Source organism: Leptodactylus fuscus, chromosome 4 (genome assembly GCF_031893055.1).
Source record: "Leptodactylus fuscus isolate aLepFus1 chromosome 4, aLepFus1.hap2, whole genome shotgun sequence".
Classification (NCBI taxonomy): Eukaryota; Metazoa; Chordata; class Amphibia; order Anura; family Leptodactylidae; genus Leptodactylus; species Leptodactylus fuscus.
In genome coordinates, this window is record NC_134268.1 from 216,628,923 (window position 1) to 216,652,297 (window position 23,375).

The window sequence follows — 23,375 nt, forward strand, 5'->3', positions numbered from 1 at the left end:
GAACATAAGTTATCTGATGTCCATAGGGTGGAGGTCTCAGTGTACGGTATAGGTTCATGCGTATTGGTTATATGGGGTTAAGGTCAAGTCTTGCAACAGACCCAGTAGTATGTACATAGATTAGAAGACAGTTTCCCGCTCAATAAAGTTTTTGGGGTTCAAAAACATTGCATTTCTCTGGACTGTGCTTAAGCTGCCGCAACGACGTTCACCCTCACGACAATATTGTGTTGTCACGTTCCGAGAAGGAATGTATTTTCTTTCAAGATTGTTTTTTTTTTTTTTTCTTTTACATGTCCGCGTCACCATCGTAAGCCAAAGTCAATGGTTTCAGGCGGTTGTTTTGTCTTCTTGGTGGTTTCTTTGGCTTTTTACTGGAAATATCAAAGGGAAGAGAAGTTTGTTACATTTAGTTGAAGGAAACCAAAAATATTCAAAATTTTCTACAAAATATTAGTAGAACGTTTACAATATTTTTTATATTTTTATCATAGGAATTTTGGAATATAAAAAGTTTCCATATAATATTTAGTTTTTTTTCTCGTAATTTCTAAGTGTTTTTTATAAAATGGTGCAAAATCAAATTTAAATTCTGAAAAATTGGAGTCACTGGTGGAATTGAAGAAAACAGAACCGTCCCTATAACAGAAAAAAGGGGTGAAGAAGGGATTTTGGTAGTGGCAGACGCCCTTTAGGCCGGGGCCCCATGGGCCGGAAACGCTGTGATTTGGCCGCACGGGAAAAATCGCCGCGTTTAACAGTATCTGCAAATTGGATGGGATTCATGCGATGGGATTCACTTTGCGGAAAAAACAGTAGCGCTGACACGCTGCGATTTCCGCTTTAGCACGGCATTTCCGGTCCATGGGGCCTTAGCCTTAAAAGCCATAAATTGCAACAAGTCTGAATTTATGAAACCAATGTTTAATTGTATTTATAAGTCTCATTCTATGGTGTCCATGAAATATTAGAAAATATTAATGATAACTATATTTTTTAATGATCATGAGAATTTTTGAATCATAAAATTAAAAAAAAAATTAAAACATATAATAATATAAAAATATACATAAATGCTGTGAGTAGGGAGAGGTCACTAAAAATAGTAATTTATAAGGCTGATTCTTATAGAATTATTATCGTATATAATTAATGATTTTTTTTTATAATATGATTTGATTTTTGGAAACAAAAATAAAAAAAATAAATTAAAAAAGCTGAAAAATTTATAAAATGAATAATAAATAATAAGAAATTCTATAAAATCTATAAAAATATATAAAATATATATATATATATATATATATATATATATATATATATATATAAATAAAATATATATATATATATATATATATATATATATATATATATATATTATAAAAATAATAATAAATAATAAAATAAAAATAAAAAGTATATATAAAATCTATAAAATCTATAAAATATTATATATATATATATATATACATATATATATATATATATATATATATATATATATACATATATAATATAAAATAATAAATAATAATAATAAGATAATATAAACATAAAAAATTTGTATAAAATATATAAAGTCTATAAAATCTATAAAAGCATTTAAACATGTCGTTGCTCTACTGACAAAAGTGTAAATAATATAAAAAACTTACATACTGGGAATAGGAACAGTTCAATAAAAAAATAAGTTGCAAGGCTGATTATTAGAGAATTATTTTTTTTTTATATATAAAATTGATGATTTTGTACAACATGATTTATATTTGGGAAAACAATAAAAAAAATTAATAAGAAAGCAAAAATGAATTCTGTAAAATAAGTCGGGCCTAGGGCTCATATAGTGATATAGAAAATATACGATATATATATACACTATATATATACAGTACATATATATAAAACAAATTAAAAAAAAAAGTATTTAAAAATGGCGGACACATTTTCTTTCCTTTAAGGCTGAGAGCTGACCAGGGCCATAATCCAGCACATTAATAGTGAAGTTTCTTAGAGCTCTGCTGTAAACCTTAGTTTGCCTTGATGCAGACACTGCGTCCATGACTTCGGAATGCGAACGATGCCCGAGAAAGACACAGACTATGCGACAATACAATATACAATATGTAATAAGAACAATGGAAACATATATAACGTCAGGTCACACAATAAGATGGAAACTCACCAAGCCAGATAGATCATAGAAACCACAAATAAGAGCAAAACAAAGGCCCCGGCAGCAACCCCATACACCCAGGTCTTCAGCTTCCCGTCTGGAAAGAAGCAATGTTAGCTCTGGTTAGTACTGCACTGTTACACCAACCTCAACGATTAGTCGTATTAAAGGGTTAACACAATTCTCGTCCACTTCCATTCGCTTTAAGGAATACATTGGCCAGGGCCGGAGCCATCTCCAGTGTCAGCCATTAGAGTGACTGATGGTAGGGGGTGACGTTTTTGTGTCACCATGTTCTATTTATTGATGGAATGAGTTAGACCTTATTGTCACGATACCATCTTCCGTAGAGTTGTCACTGGCCCTGTAACACTGGGCTCCATGGGCCCTCCAATGGGGATGTTTTTGAGTGCCACCCTATTACCTATACAGAGTATGGCCACACATTGCTCATAACAAAAAGTACAAAAATTAAATACAGTGACCAGCGATGGGCAGACCTTGGAAGATTGTTTCGTGAATATTCACGAGACCCAACACTTTTGTTATGAACTGACTCCATTGCAGTCATCTTCGATCATCTATTGGGTGGTCATAGGCCCTAGGGGCCCCATGGGACACACCAACATCATGACACTTTGCCGCCCAGGGCAGGTAAGGAAAGGCGAATATCAGTGTTCATTATATTTCCCCCCCAATTCTCAGCTTATTATACCGTGTGGTCTCTGTATAATAGTGATTCATTGGTGGAGAACCTTAAAAAAAACTTAAAATTTGTAACAAACTGGACTGATAACAAACCAATTCACTCATTTCCACTATTGACAGGTAATTGCCTCCAAAGACACCCCCACATGAGGTCTTCTCCTGGAGCTCAAACTCAAAATTGTACTAGAGGCCAGGTCCACTGGAGAATTCGGTGGTTTCTTGGTGGCCAGTCCAGCCCAATGTCATATCTCTTGTCAATGATCAGTAAGATACACTTCTATGTGATTTACGATATGTTGAGATTTTCACTTACCTGACCCAAAGGGCTGCAAAAACCATGTCCTTCCCCCATAGCCAGAACTGCTGGAGGGTTGGGTTGGGTTAATGGCTCGGCTTGTTTTAACGTCTCCTTTCTTGTCCTCGCTGGTGGGTATGACCACTACAGGGATCAGGGTGCACTGATCCAATGTCCCATCGGAGGAGGTGACTTCTGTGTAGCCGTCCTCACAGCCGCATGACCCAGACTGCAAATAAAGGGGGAAAAAATCAGAACACCCAACAGCAAAAGATACTGAAATGACGACATCCTGCTTCTAGGCTCAGGTGTGAATACTTGAATGCACAGTATAATGCTCTCCTTTATTGACTACACACAGTATAATGCTCTCCTTAGTGACTACACAGAGTATAATGCTCTCCTTATTGACTACACACAGTATAATGCTCTCCTTAGTGACTACACAGAGTATAATGCTCTCCTTATTGACTACACACAGTATAATGCTCTCCTTAGTGACTACACAGAGTATAATGCTCTCCTTATTGACTACACACAGTATAATGCTCTCCTTAGTGACTACACACAGTATAATGCTCTCCTTATTGACTACACACAGTATAATGCTCTCCTTAGTGACTACACACAGTATAATGCTCTCCTTAGTGACTACACACAGTATAATGCTCTTTTTAATGATCACACACAATATAATGTTCTCCTTAGTGACCACACACAGTATAATGCTCTCCTTAGTGACCACACACAGTATAATGCTTTCCTTAGTGACTACACACAGTATAATGCTCTCCTTAGTGACTACACACAATATAATGCTCTCCTTAGTGACCACACACAATATAATGCTCTCCTTAGTGACCACACACAGTATAATGCTCTCCTTAGTGACTACACAGAGTATAATGCTCTCCTTAGTGACACACACGGTATAATGCTCTCCTTAGTGACACACACGGTATAATGCTCTCCTTAGTAGCTACACAAAGTATAATGCTCTCCTTAGTGACCACACATAGTATAATGCTCTCCTTAGTGACTAAACACAGTATAATGCTCTCCTTAGTGGCCACACAAAGTATAATGCTCTCCTTAGTGACCACATACAGTATAATGCTCTCCTTAGTGGCCACACAAAGTATAATGCTCTCCTTAGTGACCACACACAGTATAATGCTCTCCTTAGTGACTACACAGAGTATAATGCTCTCCTTAGTGACACACACGGTATAATGCTCTCCTTAGTGACACACACGGTATAATGCTCTCCTTAGTAGCCACACAAAGTATAATGCTCTCCTTAGTGACCACACATAGTATAATGCTCTCCTTAGTGACTAAACACAGTATAATGCTCTCCTTAGTGGCCACACAAAGTATAATGCTCTCCTTAGTGACCACATACAGTATAATGCTCTCCTTAGTGGCCACACAAAGTATAATGCTCTCCTTAGTGACTACACACAGTATAATGCTCTCCTTATTGACTACACACAGTATAATGCTCTCCTTAGTGACTACACACAGTATAATGCTCTCCTTAGTGACCACATACAGTATAATGCTCTCCTTAGTGGCCACACAAAGTATAATGCTCTCCTTAGTGACCACATACAGTTTAATGCTCTCCTTAGTGGCCACACAAAGTATAATGCTCTCCTTAGTGACTACACACAGTATAATGCTCTCCTTAGTGACCACACACAGTATAATGCTCTCCTTAGTGGCCACACAAAGTATAATGCTCTCCTTAGTGACTATACACAGTATAATGCTCTCCTTAGTGACAACACACATTATAATGCTCTCCTTAGTGGCCACACAAAGTATAATGCTCTCCTTAGTGACTACACACAGTATAATGCTCTCCTTAGTGACTACACACAGTATAATGCTCTCCTTAGTGACTACACACAGTATAATGCTCTCCTTAGTGACAACACACATTATAATGTTCTCCTTAGTGGCCACACAAAGTATAATGCTCTCCTAAGTGGCCACGCACAGTATAATGCTCTCCTTAGTGACTACACACAGTATAATGGTCTCCTTAGTGACCACACACAGTATAATGCTCTCCTTAGTGACTATACACAGTATAATGCTCTCCTTAGTGACTATACACAGTATAATGCTCTCCTTAGTGACAACACACATTATAATGCTCTCCTTAGTGGCCACACAAAGTATAATGCTCTCTCTAGTGACTACAATATAATGCTCTCCCTGGTGACCACACACAGTATGATACTATATTTAATGACCACACACAGTATAATGCTCTCCTTAGTGACCACACACAGTATAATGCTCTCCTTAGTGACCACACACAGTATAATGCTCTCCTTAGTGACCACACACAGCATAATGCTCTCTTTAATGACCACACACAGTATAATGCTCTCTTTAATGATCACACACAATATAATGTTCTCCTTAGTGACCACACACAGTATAATGCTCTCTTTAATGATCACACATGGTATAATGCTCTCCTTCATGACCACACACAGTATAATGCTCTCCTTCGTGACCACACACAGTATAATGCTCTCCTTAGTGACTACACACAGTATAATGCTCTCCTTAGCGACTACACACAGTATAATGCTCTCCTTAGTGACCACACAGTATAATGCTCTCCTAAGTGGCCACGCACAGTATAATGCTCTCCTTCATGACCACACAGTATAATGCTCTCCTTCACGACCACACAGTATAATGCTCTTTTTAGTGACCACACACAGTATAATGCTCTCCTTAGTGACCACACAAAATATAATGCTCTCCATAGTGACTACACGCAGTATAATGCTCTCCTTAGTGACTACACACAGTATAATGCTCTTTTTAATGATCACACACAATATAATGTTCTCCTTCGTGACCACAGACAGTATAATGCTCTCATTAGTGACCATACACAGTATAATGCTCTCCTTAGTGGCCACACACAGTATAATGCTCTCCTTCATGACCACGTAGTATAATGCTCTCTTTAATGACCACACACAGTATAATGCTCACCTTAATGACTACACACAGTATAATGCCCCTTTAGTGCCCCTCACACAGTATAATGCCCCTTTAGTGCCCCTCACACAGTATAATGCCCCTTTAGTGCCCCTCACACAGTATAATGCCCCTGGATCCCATACAATATAATGTCCTAAAGTATATACACTATAATGTATCCACTACCATGAGAAAGTGCCTCAGAGTTCAGAAAGTGAGCAGTGAGTACAATATTCAGTACTCACCTCTCTTAGGACTCCGGGTTTGTTTTCTGGTCCTAATATCTATGTCAGAGTGATGCCGATGCAGAAAAGGAGTGAAGAGTCCTGGGAGCGGTGAGTACAGAGAATCGTACTCACCTCTCCCTACTGGTGGAAACACTCACTGGTTACTATGCCAAGCTCTTCAGAATCACCATTCATGGCCGGTCAGGATCAGTAAAGGGTGGTCTTAAGAGTGATACTACCCCCTTTCATACACCCCTGAGGTATATACTGTATATATTTCTCTTATATATATATAAATGAGTCCTTATAAATACATCATCAGCGCCTCCTATTTGCCCCACCATTGACTTGATCACCAATGAACTTGTTTATCAAGGCCCTTGAAGCCCAGCAGGCCCTGACCTCTGCCCAGACCCGCCTGATGCAGGCGTCGGCCCAAATAACCACACTGCATTGCAAGAGTTAAGGTTTCGTTAAGTATGTAAGACATTAGGTAGCAGGCAGCGCCCGCAGTCTGGCTGATAGCAGGAGGCTAATAGGATAAGCCATAAAACAACAGTGAAATTATGAGTTAAGCCGCTACGCCATTTTGCAGATATTTAAATTTCACCAGTGGGAATTCGACAAGTCATTGATCATACTTATCTGACAATTAAGTGCACGCGGCTCCCCCTGACAGCGCCCTATCAGCTATGGATTATATAGGAAATGTAGTGGAACTCGCATATAATGGCTGATTATTTGTCATTACCTACCTCCGTACAGTACGAGTGCTGCTGGGTACACGGGGGAGTGCAGACCCTCTCACTCTCTGGCTTCAGCACTTCAAAACAGCCCCCTAGAGGAGAGAAGTGGGAATAACCATAATAAAATGTTACTGTCTGTACTCACATATATATATATATATATATATATATATATATATATATACAGATGTACCTGGCCTTAAAGGGAGTGTGTCACCAAACCCAGCATATCAATCCAACCCCGCAGATAGATAGGTTACGATCACCTGAATCAATCGGTGTTTTCCCCTTGTGAATCGCTGCCCCCGTTGCTGAGATATTGGCATTTTTGTCAATGAGTAAATGAGTCCTATGGGGGCCGCCATTGCTCCAAAAGCTCATTTGCATATGGACAAAACAGCGATATCTTGGCAATGGAGGGATCGATTCACAAGGGGAAAACACTGTTTGGTTCAGGTGACCCTAACCTATCTATCTGTGGCCATGCCGTGATATACTGGTGTCTGGTGACAATCCCTTTAAGTATAATTTATTTATCTGTATTTAATTATTTTGCCATAAATCCACAGTGCGGGTGAAGGGGACAAACTTTACAATATATTTCGCTAAAGAAAAGTGTCTGTGTCTTTGAGTATCACTCCCGTGTTTACTGCTTATCTAATGATTTTGGTGTATACTCCATACATAAGCAGTGTCAGTTTACAATGACGTCTATGGAGAGGGGAGAGGGGAGGGGAAACAGAGATATGGTACTATCTACAGGAGGCTGTAGGAGAAAGCTGGATAGTCATTTCTGATAACCCAACTGTGTCTCTTCAGTCCGTCTGTCAATCTCCTTTGAGGAGATCTCCTCTTTTTCCTCCACTGACCCTTCTCCATAGACTTCTATTGTACAGATTTGATCAGTGACAGAAGGAGGCAAATAAGACACAGACACTTTTCTTTAAGAAAGTATATTATAAAGTTTGTTATCTTCGTCTGCGCTATAGGTTTAGGACAAAAAACCATAAAAATTTAGTTACAATTTTAGATCACAACCCCCAGGAGGTCACATAGAGGCACATACACCATAAACAACCACACATATGGTGAGCCAAGAGAGTACACCCCTTGGAGGAATAGTCCTCAAAAACCCCATGGGGAAATTGACTGTCATAAGCTAATGGGACAAAGAACTCGAAAAGCAGAACTGTCAGTCATAGAGCCCTGCAGTAACTGCAACCACCACTAGGGGGAGCTTGACATACAATGAATCTTGTGTAGTATTCTCTCCACAGCTCCCCTAATGGTGGATGAATGTAATGTCAATGCATTAGATAGGCCAGGAATTTAAGGAAATCTGATAACTTGAACAACCTGTCACATTGAAGCCATCTGATCGCTGACACCAAACTGTCCGGGACGATCCTTTCCATGAACTGGTTAACCAATTGTATTCATAGCAATTTCCATCTGTATAGAAAGTAATGACAGCAACATGAGAATAACACATAAAGAGTAGAATATAGTAGAATAATCTATCTATCTATCTATCTATCTATCTATCTCCTATCTATCTATCTATCTATCTATCTATCTATCTATCTATCTATCTATCATCTATCTCCTATCTATCTATCTCCTATCTATCTATCTATCTATCTATCTATCTATCTTCTATCTATCTATCTATCTATCTATCTATCTATCTATCTATCTATCTCCTATCTATCTATCTATCTATCTATCTATCTATCTATCTATCTATCATCTATCTCCTATCTATCTATCTCCTATCTATCTATCTATCTATCTATCTATCTATCTATCTATCTTCTATCTATCTATCTATCTATCTATCTATCTATCTATCATCTATCTCCTATCTATCTATCTATCTATCTATCTATCTATCTCCTATCTATCTATCTCCTATCTATCTATCTATCTATCTATCTATCTATCTATCATCTATCTATCTATCTATCTATCTATCTATCTATCTCCTATCTATCTATCTATCTATCTATCTATCTATCTATTATCTATCTATCTCCTATCTATCTATCTATCTATCTATCTATCTATCTATCTCCTATCTATCTATCTATCTATCTATCTATCTATCTCCTATCTATCTATCTATCTATCTATCTATCTATCTATCTATCTATCATCTATCTATCTATCTATCTATCTATCTATCTATCTCCTATCTATCTATCTATCTATTATCTATCTATCTCCTATCTATCTATCTATCTATCTATCTATCTATCTATCTATTATCTATCTATCTCCTATCTATCTATCTATCTATCTATCTATTATCTATCTATCTCCTATCTATCTATCTATCTATCTATCTATCTATCTATCTATCTATCTCCTATCTATCTATATATCTATCTATCATCTATCTATCTATCTATCTATCTATCTATCTCCTATCTATCTATCTATCTATCTATCTATCTATCATCTATCTATCTATCTATCTATCTATCTATCTATCTCCTATCTATCTATCTATCTATCTATCTATCTCCTATCTATCTATCTATCTATCTATCTATCTATCTATCTATCTATCTATCATCTATCTATCTATCTCCTATCTATCTATCTATCTATCTATCTATCTATCATCTATCTATCTATCTATCTATCTCCTATCTATCTATCTATCTATCTATCTATCTATCTATCTATCTATCTCCTATCTATCTATCTATCTATCTATCATCTATCTATCAATCTATCTATCTATCTATCTATCTATCTATGTATCTCCTATCTATCTATCTATCTATCTATCTATCTATCTATCTATCTATCTCCTATCTATCTATCTATCTATCTATCTCCTATCTATCTATCTATCTATCTATCTATCTATCTCCTATCTATCTATCTATCTATCTATCTATCTATCTATCTATTTATCTCTCTGCTTCAGAACATTCTACATTAGATATTGTCCTGTATAATGTGGAATCTTCATTCACCATTACAGGCTTTGGATTCGGAGGCTTGTTCCGGGCACAGATGTTGGTTTTCCAGCTCTTGGATTATCACCGCTCTCGATCGCACTTTAACCCCTCCAAAACCAAGGTCTTGTTTATTGACACAAGTCAGTTGGCACAAGCTCCATTCCGACCATTCATTTAGGTAGCAGTCACCTAAGAAGAAGAAGACAACATGGTGAGACTGATGGAAAACATCTATGTAAGTCTATCGGTGAAGGGAGACCCCCCTCTGACACGAGGAATAGTAATACCCACTTTTGATCTTATTTGTACTTTTCCAGGAGGAATATCAGAGGAACAGCACAGATACATATTGTTACCTTGTGATCCACAATCTCCATTCCAAAGTGGTGAGAAATCTAAAGTGTCCTACACAATCTGGAGAATATTGCTCTGTACGTAAATGTGTAAACCTGAATATTTCTAGGACAGAAATCCTCTTACACATCTTATAAGGAAATATAAAAAAACAAAAAACTTGAGTCTTCAGTAGGTGATCCCTTTTTTAATGGCTAACTGATAATGATGACAGATTATAACGTTTCGAAGCTCTCGGCTTCTTCTTCAGATATAACTAAGAACACTTTCTGCAGGCTGCATATTTATGTACAACAGGACACATAGGGATAGGATTTTAGGAGGAAGGGGGGAAGAGGCTTACTGGTATATACACATAAACAATTCCACAGTTCCCAGGTTCTTATCTTTATGGCTGTCTCAGTTCAGTGATTTCTGTAGGACGACATGAACCCATGTGAGACATTCATTCCATTCTCCAGAGTGTTAAATAAGGTCATGCACTTGTACTCATAAATCCGTCTCTGTTTCCTTGATTTAAAACTCCCTCTTAAAATCTAAATTTTCATGCCATTGGTGATATTATGATCTTCATTGCAGAAATGTTTTAACACGGGAAGGTCCATTCTTCGTTCTCTAATTGTATGGCGATGTGAATTCATCCGCATTTTAAGTTGCTGTCCAGTCTCTCCAACATACAGATTTTCAGTGGAACATTTGGTGCACATTATTACATACACTACATTAGGTGTGTTACAGGTGAAGGTACCTGGGATTTTATATTCCCTGTTAGAGTTTGGTATCTCTATCTTGTCAGTGGTCAGTATGTGAGGGCAGGTCTTGCACCTTTTCTGTCCGCATGTGAATGTTCCTGTGTTAGTTGGAGGTGACAGTGAGCTGCTAATCACCATATTCCTGAGGTTTGGTGGCTGTCTGTAGCACAGGAGAGGGGGGTCAGAAAATATGGATTTTAGACGGTTGTCTTTTTGCAGTAGTGGATGTAGTTTACGTGTGATACCTCTCAGCGTCTCCAGGTGGGGGTTATATGTGACAACCAGGGGCACCCGATTGTTTTCCTGTTTGGTATTCTGGTGATTTGGTTATCAATTGTTCTTGGATGGTAACCCTGCCTCAGGAATGTGTTTCTGAGGCCTCCAAGGTGTTCGTCTCTATCTGCAGGGTCTGAACATATGCGATGGTATCTGATGGCCTGGCTGTAGACAATGGAGTTCTTTATGTATTTCGGATGAAAGCTATCCCATCTTATCAAGAACTCCATTGTCTACAGCCAGGCCATCAGATACATCGCATACCATCCTGTTGTACATAAATATGCAGCCTGCAGAAATTGTTTTTAGATATATCTGTCATCATTATGAGTTAGCCATTAAAAAAGGTATCACCTACTGAAGACTTTCAAGTTTTTTGTTTTTTATATTTCCTATCCACCGGCGAACACGGTACAAAAACAACATTTTCCTTATACATCTTATATGGATCCTGTGAAATATCAGGACGTCACTGCCACCTGCTGGTGACATATGTTAAGGCAGGGAACATTGTCTGACAAGGGGATGAGCAAAACTGCTAAAAATCCCTGTATTTTCCCCAAGATACATAGACCTCTTCCCGATCTGTGAAATCCACTATATCTAGTATATAACATATACAGACTAAGTACCTGCCTGGTTCACACTGGACAGTGAATTCGGATTGTTTTGCTCAGCCAACCCCAGATGTGGATCTTAGATAGTAACCTATAATGTAAAGCTTCCTCCTGTGTCATTAGATCCAGTACTGGAAAGGTTAACCCTTCATAAAGCAGCTGATCGTATTCTTAAAGGGATTGTCTCCAACCAAACCCTTGTGAATTTTATAAAATTCTATATAAGTCCAAAGCTTTGTTCTTAATAATTTACTAACAACTGGAGCTCCATTTTTAAGATACAGTGCTCCAAATCCTCTGCATAGACATAGCATTAAATAATTGACCTGATTCCCGCAGCCACCACTAGAGGGAGTCTAGGATTTATGCAGTGTGTGGACAGTATGCAGTGAGCTCCATCTAGTGGTGGCTGCGGGTATCCAGTATATTATTATTTACCTTCATGTCTATGCAGAGGATTTGGAGCAAAATATACAAAGATATACAGGAATATTATTTGGCACAGTATCATGTTCTAAAAGCAATATCCTCCCAGCGATGTGACATACCTGGACAGGGCACGGTGCAGGCCTCCTCCAGGACTATGTTCTTGTCTCCATCCACAACCAGCTCTATGTCTCCACAAAACTCCTCATCCACCACTTTCCCAGAATCTTCCCGGGATCCGTCAAAAACTACACAAGAAATGTTCCGGAATCTGGTGCCGTCACCGCACTGAGCATCCTGGGAGGGAGCATAAGGAGTCAATGATTCTATTTCATCTAGATTAATCTAGATCAGCTATTATGGCTTGATAGGTTGGGGGTGGTCTAGTCATTCTAGAATACCCGGGGGGATTAGACAGCACCCTAATACTGCGGGGGGGAAGGGGGGGGGGTATTTTGTGTACACTTGTGTCCTTCCCAACCTCTCCTCTTAGCTCACCATATCATGAGATGTCTTGAGCCAAATGACCAACTTAAAAAAAAACTATGCTAAACTATGATACTCTGCCATGAGATGTCTGTCCTATATCTGTGGCCACCCGGTGGCTGTATTGTGCATTGCAGCCTAGTGATGGTTTAGCTGGCATGTCACAATATTGCATTGAATTTGTTTTATGAAAAAAGAGTCCATGACCAAATTTAAAGGGTTTCTTCAGCGCTATGGTATTGAGCTACAGCTCCTCTGTTCAGGCTAGTGACATTCTATCCATTGGTCACATGATCCTGCTACAGCTCAGTCCCATTCAACTAAATGGGGCTGAGCTGCATTTCTAAGCCAGTGCTTGCAAAAACGCTCCTTATAAACTTTGGCACGTTGGACTTAAGACCAGCGTATAAAGCTTCAGTCCTGGCAGATCTCCCCCTTATAATGGGGAATAAAACCTATAAAACCTACCTCCACCGTACACTGGGACCAGCGGCCATACTGCCACCTGTAACACGGCTTGACCGGGCAGGGCTTGGACTGCTCCATCAGGGTAGGACAAGGTCTCCCATCTCCTTGAGAAGGTTGGATCACTGTCCTCCTCCGGGTCATCTTCCCTGTAGTGAGTGAAACCAATTTTTACAATATGAAATCTCAAATTTTTTTTAAATTTTTTTTTTTAAAAAATTCGATGTCTAATAATAAAGAGCAGGTCTATGATGAATGATCAGTCCTCTGCCTTCTACCCATTACCCGTGGCAGCAAGGTGCCCCCTTATGTCTAGGTCTGACCCTATGTAAGACCGCAGAGGAAACATCTTACGGCACATGACAAATCCTACATCAGCAATCCGTTCTAGAGCCCCTGATCAGCCATGGGTTGCAATTTCAGTATTTAACCCCTTTGTATCCATGTTCAGTACAGACCTGCGAGGCCACAATCTGTCGAGCACTTTGACCAAGGCGACCAGTCGGAGAGCTGACAGTTTACGGGACACTCCACCACGCAGGACGTGTTCATCTGCCAGGTTTTCTCCAAGCCGAGCTGCAAAGGAAAAGATTCAGGAATCATACGAGGAAAATATTAAAGGGGTATCTCACCCAAAAATATCACCGGTCCCCTGGTCTGATAGGTGGGACCCCGGCCCCGGGGTGAGTATTGGGCTGTGGTCATAATGTGCACTGACGCTCCTCCCAACTGACAACTGGTAGATTCATACAGATAAAATATGTTACCTAAAAATCCTGTGGCAGATCTGGTTGTTCAGTAGTCGGAGGCCACTCACCTCTTCACAGAACTTTAAGGCCACCGATTTGGCGTCACTCCGCACACAGTCCAACATCCTGGTCTTGACTCCGTTCCCACACACGGCCTTGTCACTCAGCTGACACGTGCTCCAGTCTACAGAGAAGAGGAGAAGATGTAAGGAACCTTCTAGAATCTGCGGCCATCAAATACTGTATCCTCAAAGATACAGCTGTCATATACATGGAGAATACATAACTTATATGCCTGTATTATACTCCAGAGCTGTAGTCACAATTCTGCTAGTTGTTATTTGAGATAATCAGAAAACGTCTCCCCTATTAGCTTTAATGAGATCCTATAATGTAGAGGTGGGGACATTACTAACAGGATCAATACAGGATAAGTAATGTAATGTATGTACACAGTGACTGTACCAGCAGAATAGTGAGCGCAGCTCTGGAGTATAATACAGGATAAGTAATGTAATGTATGTACACAGTGACTGTACCAGCAGAATAGTGAGCGCAGCTCTGGGGTATAATACAGGATAAGTAATGTAATGTATGTACACAGTGACTGTACCAGCAGAATAGTGAGCGCAGCTCTGGGGTATAATACAGGATAAGTAATGTCATGTATGTACACAGTGACTGCACCAGCAGAATAGTGAGCGCAGCTCTGGGGTATAATACAGGATAAGTAATGTAATGTATGTACACAGGGACTGCACCAGCAGAATAGTGAGCGCAGCTCTGGAGTATAATACAGGATAAGTAATGTAATGTATGTACACAGTGACTGTACCAGCAGAATAGTGAGCGCAGCTCTGGAGTATAATACAGGATAAGTAATGTAATGTATGTACACAGTGACTGTACCAGCAGAATAGTGAGCGCAGCTCTGGAGTATAATACAGGATAAGTAATGTAATGTATGTACACAGTGACTGCACCAGCAGAATAGTGAGCGCAGCTCTGGGGTATAATACAGGATAAGTAATGTAATGTATGTACACAGTGACTGCACCAGCAGAATAGTGAGCGCAGCTCTGGAGTATAATACAGGATAAGTAATGTAATGTATGTACACAGTGACTGTACCAGCAGAATAGTGAGCCCAGCTCTGGAGTATAATACAGGATAAGTAATGTAATGTATGTACACAGTGACTGTACCAGCAGAATAGTGAGCGCAGCTCTGGAGTATAATACAGGATAAGTAATGTAATGTATGTACACAGTGACTGCACCAGCAGAATAGTGAGCGCAGCTCTGGAGTATAATACAGGATAAGTAATGTAATGTATGTACACAGTGACTGCACCAGCAGAATAGTGAGCGCAGCTCTGGAGTATAATACAGGATAAGTAATGTAATGTATCTACACAGTGACTGTACCAGCAGAATAGTGAGCGCAGCTCTGGAGTATAATACAGGATAAGTAATGTAATGTATGTACACAGTGACTGCACCAGCAGAATAGTGAGCGCAGCTCTGGAGTATAATACAGGATAAGTAATGTAATGTATGTACACAGTGACTGCACCAGCAGAATAGTGAGCGCAGCTCTGGAGTATAATTCAGGATAAGTAATGTAATGTATGTACACAGTGACTGTACCAGCAGAATAGTGAGCGCAGCTCTGGAGTATAATACAGGATAAGTAATGTAATGTATGTACACAGTGACTGTACCAGCAGAATAGTGAGTGCAGCTCTGGAGTATAATACAGGATGGTTCTAGTGAACAGTAGAGATGAGCGAACAGTGTTCTATCGAACACATGTTCGATCGGATATCAGGGTGTTCGCCATGTTCGAATCGAATCGAACACCGCGTGGTAAAGTGCGCCAAAATTCGATTCCCCTCCCACCTTCCCTGGCACCTTTTTTGCACCAATAACAGCGCAGGGGAGGTGGGACAGGAACTATGACACCGGGGGCATTGAAAAAAATTGGAAAAAGTCATTGGCTGCCGAAATCAGGTGACCTCCATTTTAGACGAATAGTGGATTTCAAATCCGGGTCATATGAGAATGTGAACTTTGTGACTATGAGACAGGGATAGCTGTACAGGCAGGGATAGCTAGGGATAACCTTTATTTAGGGGGGAATGTTATTAAAAATAACTTTTTGGGGCTCTATCGGGTGTGTAATTGTGATTTTTGTGAGATAAACTTTTTCCCATAGGGATGCATTTGCCAGCGCTGATTGGCCGAATTCCGTACTTTGGCCAATCAGCGCTGGCTCTGCTGGAGGAGGCGGAGTCTAAGATCGCTCCACACCAGTCTCCATTCTGGTCCGACCTTAGACTCCGCATCCTCCAGCAGAGCCAGCGCTGATTGGCCGAATTTCGTACTCTGGCCAATCAGCGCTGGCCAGTGCATTCTATTGCCGTGATGAAGCAGTGCTGAATGTGTGTGTTTAGCTCAACTACTCCACCGGCGTAGTTGAGCTAAACACACACATTCAGCACTGCTTCATCACGTCAATAGAATGCATTGGCCAGTGCTGATTGAAGCAGAGCTGAATCTGTGTGCTTAGCTCAACTACTCCACCGGCGTAGTTGAGCTAAACACACACATTCAGCACTGCTTCATCACGCCAATAGAATGCATTGGCCAGTGCTGATTGAAGCAGAGCTGAATCTGTGTGCTTAGCTCAAGTACTCCACTGGCGTAGTTGAGCTAAGCACACACATTCAGCACTGCTTCATCACGCCAATAGAATGCATTGGCCAGTGCTGATTGGCCAGAGTACAGAATTCGGCCAATCAGCGCTGGCTCTGCTGGAGGAGGCGGAGTCTAAGATCGCTCCACACCAGTCTCCATTCTGGTCCGACCTTAGACTCCGCCTCCTCCAGCTGAGCCAGCGCTGATTGGCCGAATTCCGTACTCTGGCCAATCAGCACTGGCTAATGCATTGTATTGGCGTGATGAAGCAGTGCTGAACGTGTGTGTTTAGCTCAACTACACCGGTGGAGTAGTTGAGCTAAGCACACAGATTCAGCTCTGCTTCAATCAGCGCTGGCCAATGCATTCTATTAGCTTGATGAAGCAGAGTGTGCACAAGGGTTCAAGCGCACCATCAACTCTGATGTAGCAGAGCCAAGTGTGCACAAGGGTTCAAGTGCACCCTCGGCTCTGCTACATCAGAGCCGAGGGTGCGCTTGAACCCTTGTGCAGCCTCGGCTCTGCTACATCAGAGCCGAGGGTGCGCTTGAACCCTTGTGCACACTCTGCTTCATCAAGCTAATAGAATGCATTGGCCAGCGCTGATTGAAGCAGAGCTGAATCTGTGTGCTTAGCTCAACTACTCCACCGGTGTAGTTGAGCTAAACAAACACATTCAGCACTGCTTCATCACGCCAATACAATGCATTAGCCAGTGCTGATTGGCCAGAGTACGGAATTCGGCCAATCAGCGCTGGCTCTGCTGGAGGAGGCGGAGTCTTAGGTCGGACCAGAATGGAGACTGGTGTGGAGCGATCTTAGACTCCGCCTCCTCCAGCAGAGCCAGCGCTGATTGGTCGAGTTCCGTACTCTGGCCAATCAGCGCTGGCCAATGCATTCTATTAGCGTGAACTGAGTTTGCACAGGGGTTCTAGTGCACCCTCGGCTCTGCTACATCAGATTGCTACATCTGATGTAGAAGTGCCGAGTGTGCATCAGATGTGTAGTTGAGCAGAACTGGCTCAGCACTGCTAAGTCTCTGCATTCGCATAGGAATGCATTGGCCAGCCTTCGGCCAATCAGCGCTGGCTCTGCCGGAGGAGGCGGAGTCTAAGGTCGGACCTGAATGGAGACTGGTGTGGAGTGATCTTAGACTCCGCCTCCTCCAGCAGAGCCAGCGCTGATTGGTCGAGTTCCGTACTCTGTCCAATCAGCACTGGCCAATGCATTTCTATGGGGAAAAGTTAGCTTGCGAAAATCGCAAACTGACAGGGATTTCCATGAAATAAAGTGACTTTTATGCCCCCAGACATGCTTCCCCTGCTGTCCCAGTGTCATTCCAGGGTGTTGGTATCATTTCCTGGGGTGTCATAGTGGACTTGGTGACCCTCCTGACACGGATTTGGGTTTCCCCCTTAACGAGTATATGTTCCCCATAGACTATAATGGGGTTCGAAACCCATTCGAACACTCGAACAGTGAGCGGCTGTTCGAATCGAATTTCGAACCTCGAACATTTTAGTGTTCGCTCATCTCTAATAAACAGTGTATATGACTGCCTTATCTATTTTTGACTACACCTCTGCTTTACAAGGTCACACCTCTGAGTATTATACATATCAGGCAGTAGTTTAGTTTCCCACTACATCACAGACCATGGACATTTTTACATGAAGATTCCATATATCACTTACCTGTCACATTGTATTCATAATGGAAACAGTTCTTATTCAGGACGCAGGGTTCGGTTTCGGTGGCGATGTGGCAGGCTTTTCCCTCTGCTGCCTGTCGAATGGGTATAGCCGACCTTTCACGAAAGCCGGTTCCGTCACAAGGCTGTAAAACAGCAAACACCGATCTTGAGAAATGACGGAGCAGACACTTCAGTACATGTACACGGCAGACGTACGAGGGCTTGCAATTACTTTTTTGGCATCTCCCAATAGACATCAGACAAGTAAATTAAGAAAATAACAATCTGAAGCTCAAGAAGAGAAAGAAAATCCTAAACATGTCATTATGGAGGCTGGAACCAGATCTGCATGACAATGGCGCCTGCCCAGACATAATCATGGTGCAGCGCCGAGATCACAACTACAGTGTCATATTTTAATTATCCGTATTACGCCAATGTTCTGTACTATGGAAACTTCCAGGCTAAGGTATAAAAATGTTCAAATATGATTTTTATTTTTAGAGAGAATATAGATAAATAGATAGATAAATAGATAGATAGGAGATAGATAGATAGATAGATAGATAGATAGATAGATAGATAGATAGATAGGAGATAGATAGATAGATAGATAGATAGATAGATAGATAGATAGATAGGAGATAGATAGATAGGAGATAGATAGATAGATAGATAGATAGATAGATAGATAGATAGGAGATAGATAGATAGATAGATAGATAGATAGATAGATAGATAGATAGATAGGAGATAGATAGATAGGAGATAGATACAGTCCTATGAAAAAGTTTGGGCACCCCTATTAATCTTAATCATTTTTTGTTCTAAATATTTTGGTGTTTGCAACAGCCATTTCAGTTTGATATATCTAATAACTGATGGACACAGTAATATTTCAGGATTGAAATGAGGTTTATTGTACTAACAGAAAATGTGCAATATGCATTAAACCAAAATTTGACCGATGCAAAAGTATGGGCACCCTTATCATTTTATTGATTTGAATTCCCCTAACTACTTTTTACTGACTTACTGAAGCACAAAATTGGTTTTGTAACCTCAGTGAGCTTTGAACTTCATAGCCAGGTGTAACCAATCATGAGAAAAGGTATTTAAGGTGGCCAATTGCAAGTTGATCTCCTATTTGAATCTCCTCTGAAGAGTGGCATCATGGGCTACTCAAAACAACTCTCAAATGATCTGAAAACAAAGATTGTTCAACATAGTTGTTCAGGGGAAGGATACAAAACGTTGTCTCAGAGATTTAACCTGTCAGTTTCCACTGTGAGGAACATAGTAAGGAAATGGAAGACCACAGGGACAGTTCTTGTTAAGCCCAGAAGTGGCAGGCCAAGAAAAATATCAGAAAGGCAGAGAAGAAGAATGGTGAGAACAGTCAAGGACAATCCACAGACCACCTCCAAAGAGCTGCAGCATCATCTTGCTGCAGATGGTGTCACTGTGCATCAGTCAACTATACAGCGCACTTTGCACAAATAGAAGCTGTATGGGAGAGTGATGAGAAAGAAGCCGTTTCTGCACGTACGCTACAAATAGAGTTGCCTGAGGTATGAAAAAGCACATTTGGACAAGGCAGCTTCATTTTGGAAACAAAAATTGAGTTGTTTGGTTATAAAAAAAGGCGTTATGCATGGCGTCCAAAAAGAAACAGCATTCCAAGAAAAACACATGCTACCCACTGTAAAATTTGGTGGAGTTTCCATCATGCTTTGGGGCTGTGTGGCCAATGCCGGCATCGGGAATCTTGTTAAAGTTGAGGGTCGCATGGATTCCACTCAGTATCAGCAGATTCTTGAGAATAATGTTCAAGAATCAGTGACGAAGTTGAAGTTACGCTGGGGATGGATATTTCAGCAAGACAATGATCCAAAACACCACTCCAAATCCTCAGGCATTCATGCAGAGGAACAATTACAATGTTCTGGAATGGCCATCCCAGTCCCCAGACCTGAATATCATTGAACATCTGTGGGATGATTTGAAGCGGGCTGTCCATGCTCGGCGACCATCAAACTTAACTGAACTTGAATTGTTTGTCCAAAATACCTTTATCCAGGATCCAGGAACTGATTAAAAGCTACAGGAAGCGACTAGAGGCTGTTATCTTTGCAAAAGGAGGATGTACTAAATATTAATGTCACTTTTCTGTTGAGGTGCCCATACTTTTGCACCGGTCAAATTTTGGTTTAATGCATATTGCACATTTTCTGTTAGTACACTAAACCTCATTTCAATCCTGAAATATTACTGTGTCCATCAGTTATTAGATATATCAAACTGAAATGGCTGCTGCAAATACCAAAATATTTAGAACTAAAAATGATTAAGATTAATAGGGGTGCCCAAACTTTTTCATAGGACTGTAGATAGATAGATAGATAGATAGATAGGAGATAGATAGATAGATAGATAGGAGATAGATAGATAGATAGATAGATAGATAGATAGGAGATAGATAGATAGATAGATAGATAGATAGATAGATAGATAGATAGATAGATAGGAGATAGATAGATAGATAGATAGATAGATAGATAGGAGATAGATAGATAGATAGATAGATAGATAGATAGGAGATAGATGGATAGATAGATAGATAGATAGATAGGAGATAGATAGATAGATAGATAGATAGATAGATAGATAGGAGATAGATGGATAGATAGATAGATAGATAGATAGATAGATAGGAGATAGATAGATAGATAGATAGATAGGAGATAGATAGATAGATAGATAGGAGATAGATAGATAGATAGATAGATAGATAGATAGATAGGAGATAGATAGATAGATAGATAGATAGATAGATAGATAGATAGGAGATAGATGGATAGATAGATAGATAGATAGGAGATAGATAGATAGATAGATAGGAGATAGATAGATAGATAGATAGATAGATAGATAGATAGGAGATAGATAGATAGATAGATAGATAGGAGATAGATAGATAGATAGATAGATAGATAGATAGATAGATAGGAGACAGATAGATAGATAGATAGATAGATAGATAGGAGATGGATAGATAGATAGATAGATAGGAGATAGATAGATAGATAGATAGATAGATAGATAGATAGATAGATAGGAGATAGATAGATAGATAGATAGATAGGAGATAGATAGATAGATAGATAGATAGATAGGAGATAGATAGATAGATAGATAGATAGATAGGAGATGGATAGATAGATAGATAGATAGATAGATAGATAGATAGGAGATAGATAGATAGATAGGAGATAGATAGATAGATAGATAGATAGGAGATAGATAGATAGATAGATAGATAGATAGATAGATAGATAGACAGGAGATAGATGGATAGATAGATAGATAGATAGATAGATAGATAGGAGATAGATAGATAGATAGATAGATAGATAGATAGATAGGAGATGGATAGATAGATGGATAGATAGATAGGAGATGGATAGATAGATGGATAGATAGATAGATAGATAGATAGATAGATAGATAGGAGATAGATAGATAGATAGATAGATAGATAGATAGGAGATGGATAGATAGATGGATAGATAGATGGATAGATAGATAGGAGATGGATAGATAGATGGATAGATAGATGGATAGATAGATAGATAGATAGATAGATAGATAGATAGATAGATAGATAGATAGACATATCCTGTCCAGTATACTCCCAGAGGACTTGTCCTGTATTACACTGACCGATGTGAATGGACACTGTGCAATGCTTAGATTTTCCAGTGATGGCGCTGCAGAGAACCTGAGCGTTTACTGCCAGGTATATACAATATATATGTTAAAGGGGTAATACGTGGTATTTATAAAGTCCGTCCTGCTCTTAAAGGGGCAGCTAATTATATTAGGAGAGTCTACAGCAATGCTAAGCTTCTTACCATGGTCTATATCTGTCTGTGTAACGTAATATCCAGACTCCAGGAAGGGATTTACATAGTAATTATCCTTCAGCGCTGACGTACCTGTAATAAGCGCTGCCTGGCGGTATTCTAGTAATTAGTATTCTACCGCGCAGCCATTGTCTGACAACGACTTAATGTCATTAACCATTGTAGTAAGAGATGAATATTCAATAAAACGTGTTACCGCACTGTGGAGCTTACTCAGCAGAATGCTACCGCTATCAGGCGTTCACACTGGTGGTCAATGGCATGAGCCGCAGAATGGCACCAGCGACTGTATTATATAGTGATAGTCGGGCACATCGGTACCTGTAGATAAAACGTCACCTACCAGAGGACACTTTGTCCATTCGCTCCACTCCGACATGACGCAGTCCTCAGGACAGGGCAACTTGCAGTTTCGGGCCCCGAGGGGCATTTCTTCCGGCTCACACAGATAATCTTCTACAACATCGGCAGGACCGTCCACGGTGTTCTGCATACATCTGGCGACATACAAATATATGCAGACATTACAGCGAGTATACGTAGGTGCACAGTCTGCAGTAACCACTCTAATCAGCGGGCTGCGCTGCTGAACAAGCCTTTATAACATTCCTACGGACTCAATTTATTCGTAACAAAGATTTTTTTCCAATTTTCTAAGTGGACTTTTGAATTTTTTTAAATTTAATTCTAGAATAAATCTATTATTTTTTTTTATACATATAGAATAATTCATTGCTTCCTTTGGTCCCTACCTAAATCTTATCCCTTCCTTATGCCATAGGCTACTCCTTTTATC

At 39.9% G+C, this 23,375-nt stretch overlaps 1 protein-coding gene across 1 annotated transcript in view; it reads right to left on the reverse strand.

Annotated features, from left to right (window-relative positions):
* Positions 1-268: 268 nt before the first annotated feature.
* THSD7A (thrombospondin type 1 domain containing 7A) overlaps positions 269-23,375 on the reverse strand; it is a 172,536-nt gene continuing 149,429 nt past the window's right edge. Inside the window, exons 18-29 of the mRNA XM_075271807.1 lie at positions 22,923-23,076; positions 18,655-18,796; positions 14,330-14,445; positions 13,971-14,088; positions 13,516-13,661; positions 12,684-12,858; positions 10,152-10,325; positions 8,521-8,616; positions 7,174-7,256; positions 3,195-3,405; positions 2,183-2,270; positions 269-374 (exon numbers count right to left, since the gene is read on the reverse strand). Coding sequence (XP_075127908.1) covers positions 290-374; positions 2,183-2,270; positions 3,195-3,405; positions 7,174-7,256; positions 8,521-8,616; positions 10,152-10,325; positions 12,684-12,858; positions 13,516-13,661; positions 13,971-14,088; positions 14,330-14,445; positions 18,655-18,796; positions 22,923-23,076 — 1,588 coding nt within the window. The 3' untranslated portion in view covers positions 269-289. The remainder of the gene's footprint in view (positions 375-2,182; positions 2,271-3,194; positions 3,406-7,173; positions 7,257-8,520; positions 8,617-10,151; positions 10,326-12,683; positions 12,859-13,515; positions 13,662-13,970; positions 14,089-14,329; positions 14,446-18,654; positions 18,797-22,922; positions 23,077-23,375) is intronic.